General features: G+C 46.6%; 1 protein-coding gene across 1 annotated transcript; it reads left to right on the forward strand.

Moving 5' to 3' along the window:
• Positions 1-947: 947 nt before the first annotated feature.
• Positions 948-7,765, forward strand: PSMB5 (proteasome 20S subunit beta 5). Its single transcript, XM_028114889.2, has 3 exons — positions 948-1,172; positions 1,916-2,222; positions 7,266-7,765. Exons 1-3 carry the CDS (start codon positions 975-977, stop codon positions 7,550-7,552), a joined length of 792 nt encoding a protein of 263 aa, XP_027970690.1. The 5' UTR covers positions 948-974; the 3' UTR covers positions 7,553-7,765.
• Positions 7,766-16,477: the final 8,712 nt, after the last annotated feature.

Raw genomic sequence — 16,477 nt, forward strand, 5'->3', positions numbered from 1 at the left:
GTTATGGGTCCCAAAAGGGTTGAAAAATGAAGGTGGGTGGAGAGAGGGAGAGACAATGATATACACCACATTCCTGTATTAATAAAGAGCTTGTCTTAGCAAGCTTAAGTTAGAGAACCTCTTGGTACATCTTTATGGAGTGTCAACCCTCCTCCAGGCTCTAAGATGGTAAATGACTATTGACTCAGTTATTCGGAGCTGAATTGAGAATCTAGTTTGTGGATTAACTGAGTCCCATACGTTTCCTTCTTTATTTTTCTGCCTTTTGGGCAATACATTACTTATTAGAATTTCCACCACAGGGTGGGAGTAAAGAGAATATTAAATCTTAAAAATTGGTTACGTTACAGAATTTGGGTAGTGTGGCGATTAATGCTATCAAACAAGAGGTATAGCACTTTTATATTTACCACAAACTACTGGGGTTTAACTAACTTCACAGGAAAATGGCCTCAGAGTACATCATTACTTTACCCAGTATTACAGGGTGCCCTTAAACAAAATGGCAATTTCACTCGCGTTAATAGGATGCTAACGCCGCACAGATGTAAAGTATTGCTTGGACACCCGACAGGGGCGGGCACGACTTAGTGCTGAGGGTTCTGAAAGGATTTTCAACTAGTCACGCCCTTCTCAAAGATGGCCGGCTTCACTTCCCTTACGCAACACGGACGTTTCCAATCGCTTCGTAAGAATTGGAGGTGAATTTAATTCAGTACTGCTTGCCTGACTAAAGTCAGGATGACAACAACATCCTTTTAAATTTTAGAGGAATCTAAGGTATTTATTTTTTCTCCCTCGGTGAAAACGGTCCCTGGCGTTTGGCTCTTGCTTTTGGAGGCGTGGCTGCCAGTAGTTAAAATGGCTCCTCCTTGGGCTAGCTTTAATAGGAAGTGAAGCTGTGACGGCGAGGCGTTGCCCGGCTGCTCTCTGGTAGGCCTTCTCGCAGCGAGTTCCTTGTGCCCTTATTAGACATGGCGCTGGCCAGCGTGTTGGAGAGGCCGCTACCGGTGAACGGGCTCGGGTTTTTCGGACTCGGGGGTCGCGCGGATCTGCTGCACCTGGGTCCAGGGAGTCACAGCGATGGGCTGAGCCTGGCCGCGCCCAAGTGGGGTGTCGCGGAGGAGCCCAGAATCGAAATGCTTCATGGAACCACCACCCTGGCCTTCAAGGTGCGGACCTAACCGCCGCGCCGGGCTGAGCCCCGCGCGCCCGCGCCCTTCCCTGCCTTCCCGGCCTTCCGGATGGACCGGAGCCCGCGGAGGCCGCGACCACGGAGCCTAGTGGGAGCCTCGGGCCTGTCCGCCCGACCCCGGTGGTTTCGCTGTCTCATTGCCCCGAGAGGCCTCTCTTCTCGGTCTAGCCGTAGGACCGTGGGGCTCAGGTTAAGGGGGAGAAGAAACTCGAGGCTGCTTGGGTTGATTCCTAGGCAACCCCCAGGTGGCTCCGGTCCAGGAAAGGGGAGGCCTCAAAGCAATGAATATTGGCAGAGGAAAGGATGTTTAACCATTAACTAAAGGTTATAGAAACCGGGTCCCCATTAAGCGAGGGTAACTGAAAAGCTATGTCTTTTGAGGGGAAGGATGGTGGGAGGGAACACTGTAGTAGGAGCCAGACAACTGGGATTCCTGATCCAGCTTTGCAATAACTAGCTTTACGATCTTGGGCAGGTCATTCGATCTCAGTTAACCCGTTTCCTGATCTATAAAGTGAAAAATTGAAGTTAATACTGGTCACACCCATGTCGAGGGATCAGTGTGAAGCTTAGTTGATATCAGTATGTGAAAGCATTTTGTGAAGTGTAAAGGACAGAGAAAGAGATGTTCTGGTTTTCCACTGATGCAAAAAGAAATGTCAAGGAGATGTTTCTGTGGTCTGATGTGGCCTGCTTTGTGTTTTCCTCTGATCTTAACAGTTTCAACATGGAGTCATTGTTGCAGCGGACTCTCGGGCCACAGCTGGTGCCTATATAGCCTCCCAGACAGTAAAGAAGGTGATAGAGATCAATCCCTACCTGCTGGGCACCATGGCTGGGGGTGCAGCGGACTGCAGCTTCTGGGAGCGGCTGTTGGCTCGGCAATGTCGCATCTATGAGCTTCGAAACAAGGAACGCATCTCGGTAGCAGCTGCCTCCAAGCTGCTTGCCAACATGGTGTATCAGTATAAAGGCATGGGGCTGTCCATGGGCACCATGATCTGTGGCTGGGATAAGAGAGGCCCTGGTGAGTTATGTTGCAACCACATGGTTTTTGGGCTGGCATTACAGAGAGGAAGGGTTGGATGAACAGGTGAAGGAAAGGTCTTTGTGTCAGTGCTGAGGATGTGTTGATTAGGTTCTCTGCCCTTTCTTTTTGTTCAAGGAAGGCACCACAGCGTAGGGGAGGGCATGGAGCTTAGACTAGCTGTGTCATTGACTACCCTATGTGACCTTACTTTGGCTGCTCATTTTCCCAGTGACTTTCATCATCTGTTAGGTTGGTTAAATGAAGTAATACACATAAAGCATGTAGTGTCTGGCACATAATGTTTCTCCTCTTCTCTCTCCCATAAAATGATAAGACCTACAAAGAGTGTATTTGAAAATTAAATTGGATAATAGACATAAAAACTCCAGTCAGGGCATTCTAATAAAAATATAATGGTGAGCCACACGTGTAATTTAAAATTGTCTAATAGAGGGGCGCCTGGGTGGCACAGTCGTTAAGTGTCTGCCTTCGGCTCAGGTCATGATCCCAGGGTTCTGGGATCGAGCCCCGCATCGGGCTCCCTGCTCCGTAGGAAGCCTGCTTCTCCCTCTCCCTCTCCCCCTGCTTGTGTTCCCTCTCTAGCTGTGTCTCTCTCTGTCAAATAAATAAATAAAATCTTTAAAAAATAAATAATAAATACATAAATACATAAATAAATAAAATTGTCTAATAGAGGGGCACCTGGCTGGTCAGTCAGTGGAACATGTAACTCCTGATCTCAGGGTGGTGAGTTCAAGCTCCACATTGGGTGTAGAGGTTACTTAAAAAAAATAATAATAATAACAATTTTTTTTTTAAGATTTTATTAGAGAGAGAGCGTGAATGAGCATGAGCGGGGGGAGGAGCAGAAGGAGAGGGAGAAGCAGATTCCCCACTGAGCAGGGAGCCCGATGTGGGGCTCGATCCCCAGACTCCAGGATCATGACCTGAGCCGAAGGCAGACGCTTAACTGACTGAGCCACCCAGGCGCCCCAATAACAATTTTTTAGAATTGTCTAGTGGACATATTTAAAAAGTAAAAAGATGGGGACATTGTAATGATTCATTTAATACAGAATACCTAAAATAATACCATTTTGGCATGTGCCTTAGCCCCATTTCAAGTGCTCAATGCCACATGTTGCAAGTGGCCTCTGTACTGGACAGTGAAACTCTAATATACAGGAAGTCAGTCATTTCTCTTCCTTTTTTCCTTTAGGGAGTCTTTGGCCTAGAAGGGGCCTTTAGGGCTCATCCTTTTCTTGCTTGATAGATTCACCCTAGGACCCTAGGTCCCGTTCTGTCATCTCTGAAAATAAATTCCTTAGTCTTTTTCTAGTATATAAAAACCTTGCCAGGAAGTTCAACCTTGTATCTAATGTCAGTTCCTTTTCAACCAGTTGTGGTTTTTTTTTTTTTTTAAGTTTTATTCACTTAAGTAATCTCTACATCCAACGTGGGGCTCTAACTCACCACCCTGAGATCAAGAGTTGCACACTCCACAGACTGAGCCAGCCTGGCATCTCAGCTTTTCAACCAGTTTTGGATGTCTCTTTATCAAGTTGGAATACAGCTAGTCACTTTCTGTATAATATTCCCCCTCCATGCTTGAGTAGTTATTATTCCCTTTTGTTTTTGCTTCATTCATTCACCTGCTTACTGAATGCCTAGTTTTCTTCTGTCGAACAACTAACTGCAGGATACCCAGCACTTTTCCACTTGCTTTGGAGACTCTCAGTTCACTACTCAGTGGAGATTGAGAAGATTAAAAAATGGATGTGAGAGGAGCGTAGCTTGTTACTTGGGAAATTGAGACGCTTTTTTGGGGAAAATGTAAAAGAACAGCTCCATACATTTTATGCGGCCCAGGGAAGCATTTTGGAGATGTTGCTTTGTACCCTTAGCTGATGGAAGCGGTGTACGAGAGTATAGATGCTGGCTAGCAAGGAAAACCCGAGAAGCTAGAGCATAACCTAAATGGTGCCTTCTCAGGAACCTTCCTGACAGCCCGTCCCATTTAGGATGAGTCAGCCCCTTACCTCAAAAAGCAGATGACTGAAAAAGGATCACAGGTTACTTAACATGAGGCTAAGTGAGATGAATGCCATTTGTAAAAGAACTGATATGATGCTGAGGGAGTTTTGAGGAAGAAGGGATTATTTCTGATGGGAGGAATTAGGACGACTTCATGGATAAGTGGCAGTTGTCCAGGATGTGCAAATGAGAGAAAGGAAGCGTGGTGACCAAAGGGGGGGGGACGAAGCGTGCGCTTTGGGGGGAATAACTGAAAGCCCAGGTTGTTTGTTTGTTTAAAATATTTGAGGGAGGAAGAGGGCACGTGCACACAAGTGGCGGAGCGGCAGGCAGAAGGAGAAGCAGGCTCCCTGCTCAGCGGGAGGGACTGTGGGACTTGATCATGTGGAACTTGATCCCAGGACCTTGGGATCATGACCTGAGCTGAAGGCAGATGCTTAACTGACTGAGCCACCCGGGCGCCCCCGAAAGCCCAGTTTAATCAGAACTAAGGTTGTATGAAGAGGAGTAGTGATCCATAGAGCTGGAGACCTAAACTGGAACCAGGTAGTGAGTTCGCTAGGCACGGTAGTGGTGATGGGACTGGGGAGGGGCTCGTTTGTGGTAGACATTGGAATCCTTGAACCTGAAAACTGGTAAGCATTTGGTTCTCAACTGCCTTGCTTAGAATCACCTAGAGAACTTAAAACACAAGTCCCATACTTGTTCTCCACCCCAGACCAACTGAAAAAGAATACCTGGGGTAAGTCCTGGGCATCTTTTTTAAAAGCTTTTAGGTGATTCTGATGTACAGTGAGAGTAGAAGATTAACGATCCCATTGGCAGGCAAAATCTGAGAACACAGGAGGCAGTGTGGGCTGGTGGAGCACGAGAGAGATGAGTTTGGTTGGTAATGGAGAGCCACTGAAAGTATTTGAGGATAGGAGGTTTGAATCTGAACTTGGTCACAAAGGCATCCTGTTGGGAAGGTCCAGCAGGCAGTTGGAATTGATAAAAATTTTCATCTATGCTAAAAATTAGCTAACTTCTTCATAAAGGGCCAAATAGTAAATAATGGAGGATTGCAGGCCATATGGTCTTTGTCTCAACTACCTAACTCTCCTGCTTTAGCACAAAAGCAGTCATAGACAATATGTACACAAATGGGTATGGCTGTGTTCCAGTAAAACTTTGTTTACAAAAACAGGCAGTTGGCTTGGCCAACCCCTGATCTATTACCAGCACTGTCCAATGGAAATAAAATGTGAGCCGTATGTGTAATTTTAAATTTTATAGTAGCCACGTTTTAAAAATTGAAGATAAAGGAAGGGAAATTAATGTATATTTTATTTTGGAGTGCCTGGGTGATGCAGTCAATTAGGCATCTGACTCTTGGTTTCAGTTCAGGTGGGATCTCAGGGTTGCACTCAGCATGGAGTCTGCTTAGGATTCTCTCTCTGTCCCTCCACCCTGTGTGCGTACACACTCGCGCACGTGCACTCTCTCCATCTAAATCTTAAAAAATAAATAAAATCTTAATAATAATATATTTTGTAGATCCAGAATGTTATCATTTCAGCATGTGGTGCCAGCTTCGTTTCAAATGCTCAGTGGTCACACATGGCTAGTGGTTCCCGTATTGGACAGGGAGGTCTTTGCGATATGATTTGGAACTGTAGGCTCTCTCCCTACTGCATGATGTATGTCTTGTCCCCTAGATAGCCTAAACTTTGAGGGCTAGGATTGTTTTCTTTTTTTTTTTTTAAAGATTTTATTTATTTATTCATGAGAGAGAGAGAAGCAGAGGGAGAAGCAGGCTCCCAAGGAGCAGGGAGCCCGATGCGGGACTCGATCCCAGGACCCTGGGATCATGACCTGAGCCGAAGGCAGACGCTTAACCATCTGAGCCACCCAGGCGCCCTGTTTTCTTTTTTTTTTTAAGATTTTATTTATTTGGGACAGAGCATGAGGTGGGGGTGTAGAGGGAGAGGGAGAAGCAGACTCCCCGCTGAGCGGGGAGCCCAACACGGAGCGAGGTCCCAAGACCCTGGGATCATGACCTGAGTGGAGGGCAGAGGCTTAACTGACTCAGCCACCCACGTGCCCCAGGGCTAGGATTGTTTTAAACATTATCTTCCACAGTGCCTGAAATTCTATGCTGGAAACCTCTAAGTCACAGGATTGAGCTCGAATCAGGCTCCTTGCTCAGCAGGGAGTCTGCTTCTCCCTCTGCCCCTCCCCCTGCTTGTGCTTGTGCTCTCTCTCTCTGTGTCAAATAAATAAAAACCTTAAAAAAAAAAAAGAAACCTAAGTCCTTTGGATTATACTTGTTTTTTGGTTATACAGCGAGGACAAGAAAGCAGTTATGATGTAAGGTGAGATGAGGTGGTATGTTGTAGAATCCAGGAGTCTTTTTAAAAAAATTTTTTTTTTTTTAAGATTTTATTTATTTATTTGAGAGAGAGAATGAGAGATAGAAAGCACGAGAAGGAAGAGGGTCAGAGGGAGAAGCAGACTCCCTGCTGAGCAGGGAGCCCGATGCGGGACTCGATCCCGGGACTCCAGGATCATGACCTGAGCTGAAGGCAGTCGCTTAACCAACTGAGCCACCCAGGCGCCCTAGAATCCAGGAGTCTTAATATTTAATTTGATTCCTTCAGCTATTTTTTTAATAGATTCTATTTATTTGACAGAGAGAGAGCACAAGCAGGGGGAGTGGCAGGCAGAGGGAGAGGGAGAAGCATGCTCTCCACTGAGTAGGGAGCCTAATGTGGATTTCAGTCCCAGGACCCCAGGATCGTGACCTGAGTGGAAGGCAGACACTTAACTGACTGAGCCACCCAGGTGCCCCCGGCTGTTTTTTTGTTTTTTTTGTTTTTTTAAGTAATTTAATAGAAGTACTATTTTCTTGTATATCTGTTGGTCTTCCCTGGGTTTCAAGAGGGATGGAGAACTCTTCTTGGAGAATGAATTATATGTCAGAAGTGATGGTCATTTTTTCCCTGCTAACCTCACCTCTCTTTCCAGGCCTCTACTATGTGGACAGTGAAGGAAACCGGATCTCGGGGGCCACCTTCTCTGTAGGTTCTGGCTCTGTGTATGCTTATGGGGTCATGGATCGGGGTTACTCCTATGACCTAGAGGTGGAACAGGCCTATGATCTGGCCCGTCGAGCCATCTACCAAGCCACCTATAGAGATGCCTACTCAGGAGGTGCAGTCAACCTCTACCATGTCCGGGAGGATGGCTGGATCCGAGTCTCCAGTGACAATGTAGCTGATCTACATGACAAATATAGTGGCTCTACCCCTTGAAAGAGGGTGGATGTGGCTGCTTGCATTTCATGGGGGGACTGTTGCTGGTAATGTGGATCTAGCTCCCTATCCTCTAGTGGAAGGGTCCTCAATTGTATTGATAATTTTTTTAAGCTCTGGTGCCGTTGACCTCTATGTGTTACTAGTTGTTAATGACCTGCCACAGCGGTGATTTTACTTTCTTGGATGTTAACATTACACTACTCGACCTCAGCCTGTGTTGTGTCTTTTGTCCACACTGTTCCTTCTCCAAGCACTTTACAGCCAAATAAGCCAGGACAGTGGGAGGGCACTGACTGTAATTACAGGAAACAGTGATGTGAAGACATTGTCTGGTGAATACATTAGCATCCCCACTCAAGAAGCTAATAACAAAGGAGAAGGAGAGAGAGGCAGGGAGGAGGGAGAGACTTCCCGATTCTGTTTGCAAAGAGATGAAAAGTTGATGAGGTGGAAAAATGCACAGGGCCGAATGAGGAGGAGCTGCAGAGGGAGGATCTCTCCCCCCTGCTGTGGGGGAGGGGAGGCCAGTGCTGCGCGCAGAGCAGAAAGGTGAAGAGGGTGAATCTTGAACCTTAAACCAATTGGGAAGGGAAGGTTTGGACCCTGGGAAAGAGGACAAAGAGGTGGGCGTGAAGGAGGTAGTGACCCCAGCTCGGTGATCCCTGGCCTTTTGGCTCTCCGGTGTGTGCATGTGTGGGGGACAGAGCGGTTGATGGTGGGCTCACAGCCTCCTGGACAGGAAGCAGCACAGAACTGTCACCGGCACGTGTGGGTGGGGAAGAGGCCCTGCTGAGAGCAGAGCGATGGTTGATTTATCGCACCCAGCACTAAGGGGGTTCCCAAGCTACGGTGGCAGCAGACAGCAAGGCCTTCTGTTAAAGAGAAGACCTAAGCATAGGGCAGGTAGAAGAGGTTGATGGGAGAAACCTTTAAAAAAATGGGAGGGGCGCCTGGGTGGCTCAGTCGTTGAGCGTCTGCCTTCGGCTCAGGGCATGATCCCAGGGTCCTGGGATCGAGCCCCGCATCGGGCTCCCTGCTCGGCGGGGAACCTGCTTCTCCCTCTCCCACTCTCCCTGCTTGTGTTCCTGCTCTCCCTGTGTCTCTCTCTATCAAATAAATAAATAAAATCTTAAAAAAATAAAATAAATGGGAGAGGAGGCTATAAACAGTACTGCTTTGTTTTTAGTGAGCGAGAAGGGACGAAGTGGCTGGTGAGGGTGACAGCCCAGCATCCTAGTTTGAGGCTGAGGGGTTTGAGAAGTTGAGGGGGTAAGGCCTCCTCTCCCCTGGGCTGCGGATACCTTCCCTTCCCCCTCAGCCTCCTTCAGTCGTGTATTGATTGATGAGGGCTGTCGGCCAGGAACTGATCGAGGCTTGTTAATTGCATTTGTCAAATGCAGGGAAATTGGGAATTAGTGAGATTGGAGCAGGGAGTTTGGAAAACAAATGACTCTGGTGCCTGAGGAGATTCATTTTGCTGGAAAGTGCCTCAGGAGCCCCTGGAATCAGGGAGCTGCCAGGGCCAGGGCTAGCCGGGACCTGGGCCTCCTCTCCATGAGAGGTGGGCAGGAGCCACCAGCCAGTGGTTAGCTGTGTTCTCAGGTACAGTGGTCCTCTCAGGACGCTGGTTGGCAGACCTTTGTTACAAATTAGAACTTTAGGGGCACCTGGCTGGCTCAGTGGGTGAAACATGCGACTCTTGATCTGGGGATCATCAGTTTGAATCCCACGTTGAGCATAAAGCTTACGTTAAAAAAAAAAAAATCAGAACCTTGAAAAAAAAAAGAACTCTTGAGAGAAATTCTAACACCTGAGAGAAATCAAATCAGGTTGAAATAGAGTTGGGGGGGGCGCCTGGGTGGCTCAGTTAGTTAAGCAACTGCCTTTGGCTCAGGTCATGATCCTGGAGTCCTGGGATCTGCATCGGGCTCCCTGCTCAGCAGGGAGTCTGCTTCTCCCTCTGACCCTCCCCCCTCTCATGCTCTCTCTATCTCATTCTCTCTCTTAAATAAATAAATAAAATCTTTAAAAAAAAAAAGAAAGAGTTGGGGGCTCCAGAGCCTCCACCACTGAGCCTCCTCCTCCATGGAGCCACGGCCCACAGCACCACCTCCCTGCCTCCACAGACCTTTATATATACACACTCCCTGGTACTCCTTGGAACCCAAAGGAACACAGTTTGAAAATTACTGTCCTGGGAAATAACCTTGAGGGTGGAAGAGAGTTGAAGATTGGAATTCTTTTACGTGAATGAGCCTAGGACTCCTTAGCCCATGAAAGAAAATTAAGTCTGGAGAGAAGAGATGGGTCTCGAAGCAGTTCTCCCCTTGCCCGGTTTCCGGCTCACACCTGGCTTTGGCAGAGGTCTAGCTGTTTAACGTAAGTACCTATTCTGCACTGGCTGAGGCCTTACGAACATTCAGGCAAGAAAATGCACAACCGTCAGTCCCATGTTCTGTTCTACATATACCTGTTTCTCTTCCTTCCTGGATCTTGGATAAAAGAAAGAATGGAAGAGATCGATGTGTGGTAGGTTTTCTGGAGAGAAGGTAGAGCAGAGGTAGAGGAAAACTGCAAGTGTCTAGGCCCAGTTGTGGGCAGTTGTGGCTTCTTGCTGCTGAGTGCTGGTGGGGAGCTGGCTTTGCAGGGATGTTGTATGTCTCCGCTGCGTCGGGATGATGGATGCCACACAGCACTGGAGAGATTCTGTCGAGTGGAGTGGACCAGTTCAGGGACTCCCATCAGATTCATTTCCCAGTGCAGTCCTCTTGACAAAGGATGATGGAAAAGAAATTGCCTTAAATAGCTGGAAGATTAATTTCTCTCGGCAGTTCCCAGGCGTCCACGGGACAGGGCTCTTCAAGTGATGTCTGACAATTTCTTCTCCTTCTACAGATAGCTCGGTGACACCAAAATCTGACTCCTCATGGTAGGTAATGGGACTAATCTGATTAAAGAGAGAGCAGACACTCCTCGAGGCCTTGGGCTTTCTCTTGCTAGCAGGGAATGCTGTGGGGTAGAAGGCAGACGAGCCTTATAGCGTCTCTACACCAGGCAAGAGAGGGCTGTGGGGATGGGTGGGTAGAATGTTCAGGAGGGAAAGGGAAAAGGTAGGCAAGGACATGGGGGGAGGGGGAGGAAAGGCACAATGAAAGGAAATCAGGGACCTGAGCATAATAGTTACTGAGTGTTCCCTCTTTAGGCAAAACCGGAAGGTCAATGTCTCTTGATACCCTCCTCAGCTCGCAAATGAGAAAACTGTCAAAGCCATTTGGGGAGTGGAAGGTTACATCCTTTGAGGGAAAATAAAACAACTGATTTATGCTGGTCCATGGATTCCATGTAGTCTGTTAGGGGAGAGGAGCAAATGTGGGATGAAAAGGGAGTAAGGTAAAAAAAAAAAATGGAGAGAAACAAGGGGGAGCGGTTCCCGTGTCAGGCGGTGAGGAGGAGGATTGGGTCAGTGAAGGAGTTACATGAGCATATCTGATCTGGTGAGTACAGTTAGGGTTTTTTATATGGTTATTTGTGTTTCTCTAGAAGAGCCCCTCCTGCCCGGGCTATAGCAGGGGATGAGGTACTTTGAAACTGACCAGCAGCAGTGACCTCAGGACATGATTAAGTGCTTTATGATTAAAATATGCATATATTGCAACCAAGCGACTCTGCTGTTTTTTGTTTCTTGTTTGTTTTCAAAATCCTAGTTTCCCTTCAGGAAGCCAGAATCATATCAGGAAAGCTTTAATTACAGGAGGCAAGGGGAGAGAGCACACACAGCATCAGAACTGCTCTGACTAGCAGCTGCCTGACCCCGGCCGGCCCTCCTTCCCCAACCCCTCCCTCCAGTCCACCAACCGTCCACTTTCCTGCAGCATTCCCCAGGCCTGGCCTCTGAGCCAAGCTCTTGCTTCCAGGGCCTATGCCCCACTGAAGCATTTCAATAAAAACCATTTCTAAAATGTCCTGTTCGCAGTTGTTAGTGGGTCAGGCAGAAGAAATTCTACCCACGTCAGCTTCTTGAGTTTATTTAACCCAACTCATTTCTCCCTGAAGCTTTTGCCTCTGAGTGAGGTGCCAAGCCTAACTTGGTACTTAACCCTTTGTAATCCAGACTCCGCTGTCGTCAACCATGACTATCCACCCTAGTTTATTTGAAGGGAAATAAGACACCATGGGTTCCACCTCTTCTGATGCCTCCTCTCCGGCCCCCACCCCATCTGCTCAGGCTGCCTGCCCCTTCTCTCTATTCTCCCTCTGCTCGATTCCATGTTTTCTCTCTGCTCTCTCACTTTGTAAAAAATTCTCTTTACTTGCCTCCCCCAGAATTTAAATAAAAACCAATCAATCAATAAACCAAGTGCTGCGGTGGACTTTAATGTAACGAGAAAAGGTTATCACTAGCTGCGGGGTACCCAAAGCGCTGGTACTGCAGAGGGAAACACAGATGGAATGAGAGAATGGGAGCTAGAGAGAACCAGAGACAAATGAGAGAAGCAGGAAAGCAAGTCCTGGGCAGCAAGAGTGAGAGTGAGCAAAGTAGAGAGGGAGCTGGGGACATGGCAGGAAGGATGGCAGGAGACAGTGATGGGCAGAGTGGCACTGTGGAAAGGGAAGGAGGGGCGGGGAGGAAAGGAGACTCCAAAGGACAGTGATCAAGAGAGTGGGCAGAGAAACGGGGAGGAAGGAAGCGGCTAGAAGCTAATGCACAATGAAACATGTCCCCCTGGAGACAGATAATTTCTCCAGCCATACATAACGAACACGCGCCCCTCTGTGTGTTGCCCCTGTACTGTCATAGTCACTTACGTTCCACAAGAATCTCTCCATGTGTCCCCTGCTTGTGCGAGGTTGGGAAGAAGGTTTGAACCCTCAGAACCACCTTCTTAACCCAGCCAGGCCAACGACAGGAAAATAGAACTCTGTCTCACAAGAGGAGCTGGGTCACAGATTCAGTACCTTTTACCTTTTTACTTTCAGGTTCGTGAAGAGACCCTCTCTCCCCTCTCGGCTCCGTATCCCCGGCCACGCCCATCACACATGCGTAACTCATCCCATTTCTTTCTGTAATGCCCACAGGTCAGGGCCAAGGCTGTTCAAGTGGAGAGAGGAAGGCCACAAAATCCCAGAAAGACAGGAATAGCGGGTGCTCCCAGTGGGAAGGAAATAAGCAGTTCCAAGGAGGAATGTGTGCAAACCAGAAGGGACCAAAGTCAAGGGGATATTTTTGCAACTACTGCAGCTCTTTTCCCAGCTTAGCCTCAATGCCACTGTTGTCCCAAGGACATTCATATGTTCGAAGCTTCCCCATGCATACAGTTTCACACAATACCTAGGCTCTTGCATGGTAGCTCATCTCCAGTGGTGATGTGCGGTGATGGGTGGTGGTGTCTGGTGTACTCACTGCAGTGAGTACCAGGGTTCTGTGGGAGGGCTCATAATCACCCTGTGTCTCTTGAGTCCTGAGGCTGCACCCCCAGCCTAATCTCTAGAAAGAAAGCAGTGGAACATTTTAAACCAAAACAACAGATGAAGCACAGTCCCATAGTAGCCCCCAAAGAAGCAAAATGTGCAGAAAGGTGGCTCAGCCTGGAGTCAATAGAGCCTGAATGTGGTCCGTGGGTAGGGGTAGCAGTGTTCCCCAACTCATGTAAACAGTCGATGGCACGTGGCCCATTGGAGAGCGTCTCTGTTAGGGTCTCTGGTTATTTTGTGATCTATCTTCCTTTTTAGTCAAACACTTACTATGCTATACATTTGTTTGTTCCTATATGTCTAGCACAGTGCAGGCTACTCAGTAGAGATAATATAATACATGTATTTAATGAGTAAATGAATGAATGGACTTCACTATGTGTGAATACACCAGTGATTCTTTCTACCCTTCTCGGAACTGTGACTCCCGGGAGTTGTTGAATTTCAAGATGCTCTTTGCTGCCTTTTTGTTTGTTTTTAAAGATTTTATTTATGTATTTGTCAAAGAGAGAGAGAGCACAAGCAGGACGAGAGGCAGGGAGAGGGAGAAGCAGGCTCCTGATATGGCACTTGATCCCAGAACCCTGAGATCATGACTTGAGCCGAAGGCAGATGCCCAGATGCTTAACTGACTGAGCCACCCAGGTGTCCCTGCTCTTTTTTCTTTTTTTTTTTTTTTGCTGCTCTTAAGCATACTTTGAAACATATATTAATTTTTTTTAAAGATTTTATTTATTTGACAGAGACACAGTGAGAAAGGGAACACAAGCAGGGGGAGTGGAGGGGGAGAAGCAGGCTTCAAGCTGCGCAGGGAACCCAATGTGGGGCTCCATCCCAGAGCTCTGGGATCATGACCTGAGCGGAAGGCAGACGCTTAACGACTGAGCCATCCACGCACCCCTAAATAAAATCATTTTTAAAAATTTATATATGTTTAGGGGCGCCTGGGTGGCTCAGTCGTTAAGCGTCTGCCTTCCGCTCAGGTCATGATCCCAGGGTCCTGGGATTGAGCCCCACGTCGGGCTCCTTGCTCTGTGGGAAGCCTGCTTCTCCCTCTCCCACTCCCCCTGCTTGTGTTCCCTTTCTTGCTGTGTCTTTCTCTGTCAAATAAATGAATAAAATTTTAAAAAAATGATTTTATTTACTTGAGAGAGAGAGAGAGCGGAGGGGGAGGGGCAGGAGAGGGAGAGAGAGAATCTCAAGGAGACTCCTCACTGAGCACGGAACCCGACTCAGAGCCCGAGACGGGGGCTCCATCTCATCATGACCTCAGCCAAAACCAAGAGTCAGATGCTTAACCGACTGAGCCACCCAGGCGCCCCTAATTTTTTAAATTAAGACAAAATTGAGAAGTTTTTAAAAATGTTATGCCACCCCTGCTTATAAAAATGAAGACAACTAGGTGTCATAAAAAGCAGTTTTTATTTTATTTTTAAGTAATCTCTACACCCAACATGGGGCTTGAACTCACAACCCCTAGATCAAGAGTTGCAGGCTCTACTGACTGAACCAGCCAGGAGCCCCATAAAAAGCAGGTTTAAGGAGCAATCTTGCCCATTCCCACCTTGCCCAGATTCTGCAGTCCTGCTGTCTTTCCCTTCAAATGCTAGCATTAGTCTCACACAAAATATGGTCAGGCCCTGAAGAATTGAGCTCCCCAGGGTAGCTCTGCAGGGTATCTCTCTTAGCATGTGTTGTTTTGTTCTGTTTTCTGTTAGATCAATGGGCAGAGGCTTCGCTGATACTCAAGTCTGGTCCCTGGATGTCAGGTGCGTGAGTGAGTTGCTCTTCACAAGGGGAGAACTAATCGATGGTGAAAGGGAGGTTCGTGTATCACCAACCCCAGCATCGTAAAAACAAAAGCCACTTTTCTTTGGGTTTGGGCTTTTCTCACAACCTAGAATTGTTGCCACTTGTTCTTCTTCCACCTGTTTAAAAACATTCTTTGACTTTCTAGGTGGTATTCATTAACATGCTCTTTTGAATTTTCTGAAGCATTATATAACAAAGTCTAAAATAAATCAGGGAATGCCAGAGACCACGGCACTATTTCCTTGGCTCAAGTAAGGGCTGAATCTGAATATCTAAAGCAAAAACATGAACTATTTTTATTATTTTTCAAATTTTGAAATATTTCAAGACCAGAGAAGTTGAAAGAATAGTACAACAAATACCCATATACCCTTCATATAGGTTCACTAATTGATATCATTTTGCCACATGTGGTTATCTCTATATGTATATATTTATTTGTTAATATGTATTTTACCGAATCATTTGAAAGTTAAGAGATCATGACATTTTACCCCTAAGTGTGTCTCCCAAGAACTAAGATATTCTCCTGTGAAATCACAATACCACACCAAGAGATTTAACATTGATACAATCATATTATCTTGGTATCTTGTTCATATTCAGATTCCTCATTTGTCCACATAGTGCCCATAATAGTTTTCTCTTTTCCTGATCCAGAAGTCAATCAAGGCTCACACATCACATTTTTTTTTAAAGATTTTATTTATTTATTCGACAGAGAGACAGAGAGAGAGCACAAGCAGGCAGAGTGGCAGGCAGAGGGAGAGGGAGAAGCAGGCTCTCTGCTGAGCAGGGAGCCGGACGTGGGGCTTGATCCCAGGACCCCAGGATCACGACCCAAGCCGAAGGCAGCCACCCAACCAACTGCGCCACCCAGGCGCCCCTCACACATCGCATTTAATTGTCGTATCTTTTTAGTTTAGCTTAGAACAGGCTCCCATATTTGTGTGTGTGTCTTTTATGACATTTATATTTTGAAGAGTCCAGGCCATCATCTGTCATGTGCAGCCCAGATTGTCTGATTGTTTCCTCCTGATTAGATTCAGGTTAAACATTCTTAGCAAGAATATTACCTAGGTGATATTGTGTATTTCCCACTGTACCACACCAGGAGGCATATGTCAGTTTGTTACATTACTGGTGATGTGAAGTTTGTCTGCCAGATTTCTCTACTGTAAAGGCATGTTTGCCCTTTGTAATTAATTACTAAACTAATAATTAGTAGAGTGATCATTTGAGATCATTTGAATATCCTGTTCTCCTACAATCTTGCACCCAGTGGATTTAGCAACCATTGATTATCCTTCCTGAAACGATCTCTGCATTGGTGGTTGCCAAACACTGGTGTTTCAATTTCTGTCATTCCTCTACATACATTAGCTGGCATTTATCTTTCTCCTCCTCCTCCTCTTCTTTCTCATTCTCCTACATTTTCACATTTATCTATATTTAATTTTTTTTACATTGTAACTTTTTCTATACTTATTGCTTTTTGCTGGCCTTTAAGAAAGACTTCTCAGCTGTTTATACAATTTCCTTTGCATTTAATAATCAGTCTGATTCAGAAATTTTTTCCTTTAAAATCTAATCTGCCCTGGGGTGCCTGAGTGGCTCAGTGGCTTGAGCAGCTGCCTT

Source organism: Eumetopias jubatus, unplaced genomic scaffold (genome assembly GCF_037043125.1).
Source record: "Eumetopias jubatus isolate StellerSeaLion01/CBP00866 unplaced genomic scaffold, mEumJub1_p1.0 scaffold_7, whole genome shotgun sequence".
Classification (NCBI taxonomy): Eukaryota; Metazoa; Chordata; class Mammalia; order Carnivora; family Otariidae; genus Eumetopias; species Eumetopias jubatus.

Coding starts and splice junctions, on each gene's coding strand:
- PSMB5 (XM_028114889.2), top strand. CDS start 975: ATGGCGCTGGCCAGCGTGTTGGAGAGGCCGCTACCGGTGAACGGGCTC. Junction 1,173..1,915: donor CCACCACCCTGGCCTTCAAG/GTGCGGACCTAA, acceptor TGATCTTAACAG/TTTCAACATGGAGTCATTGT. Junction 2,223..7,265: donor CTGGGATAAGAGAGGCCCTG/GTGAGTTATGTT, acceptor CTCTCTTTCCAG/GCCTCTACTATGTGGACAGT.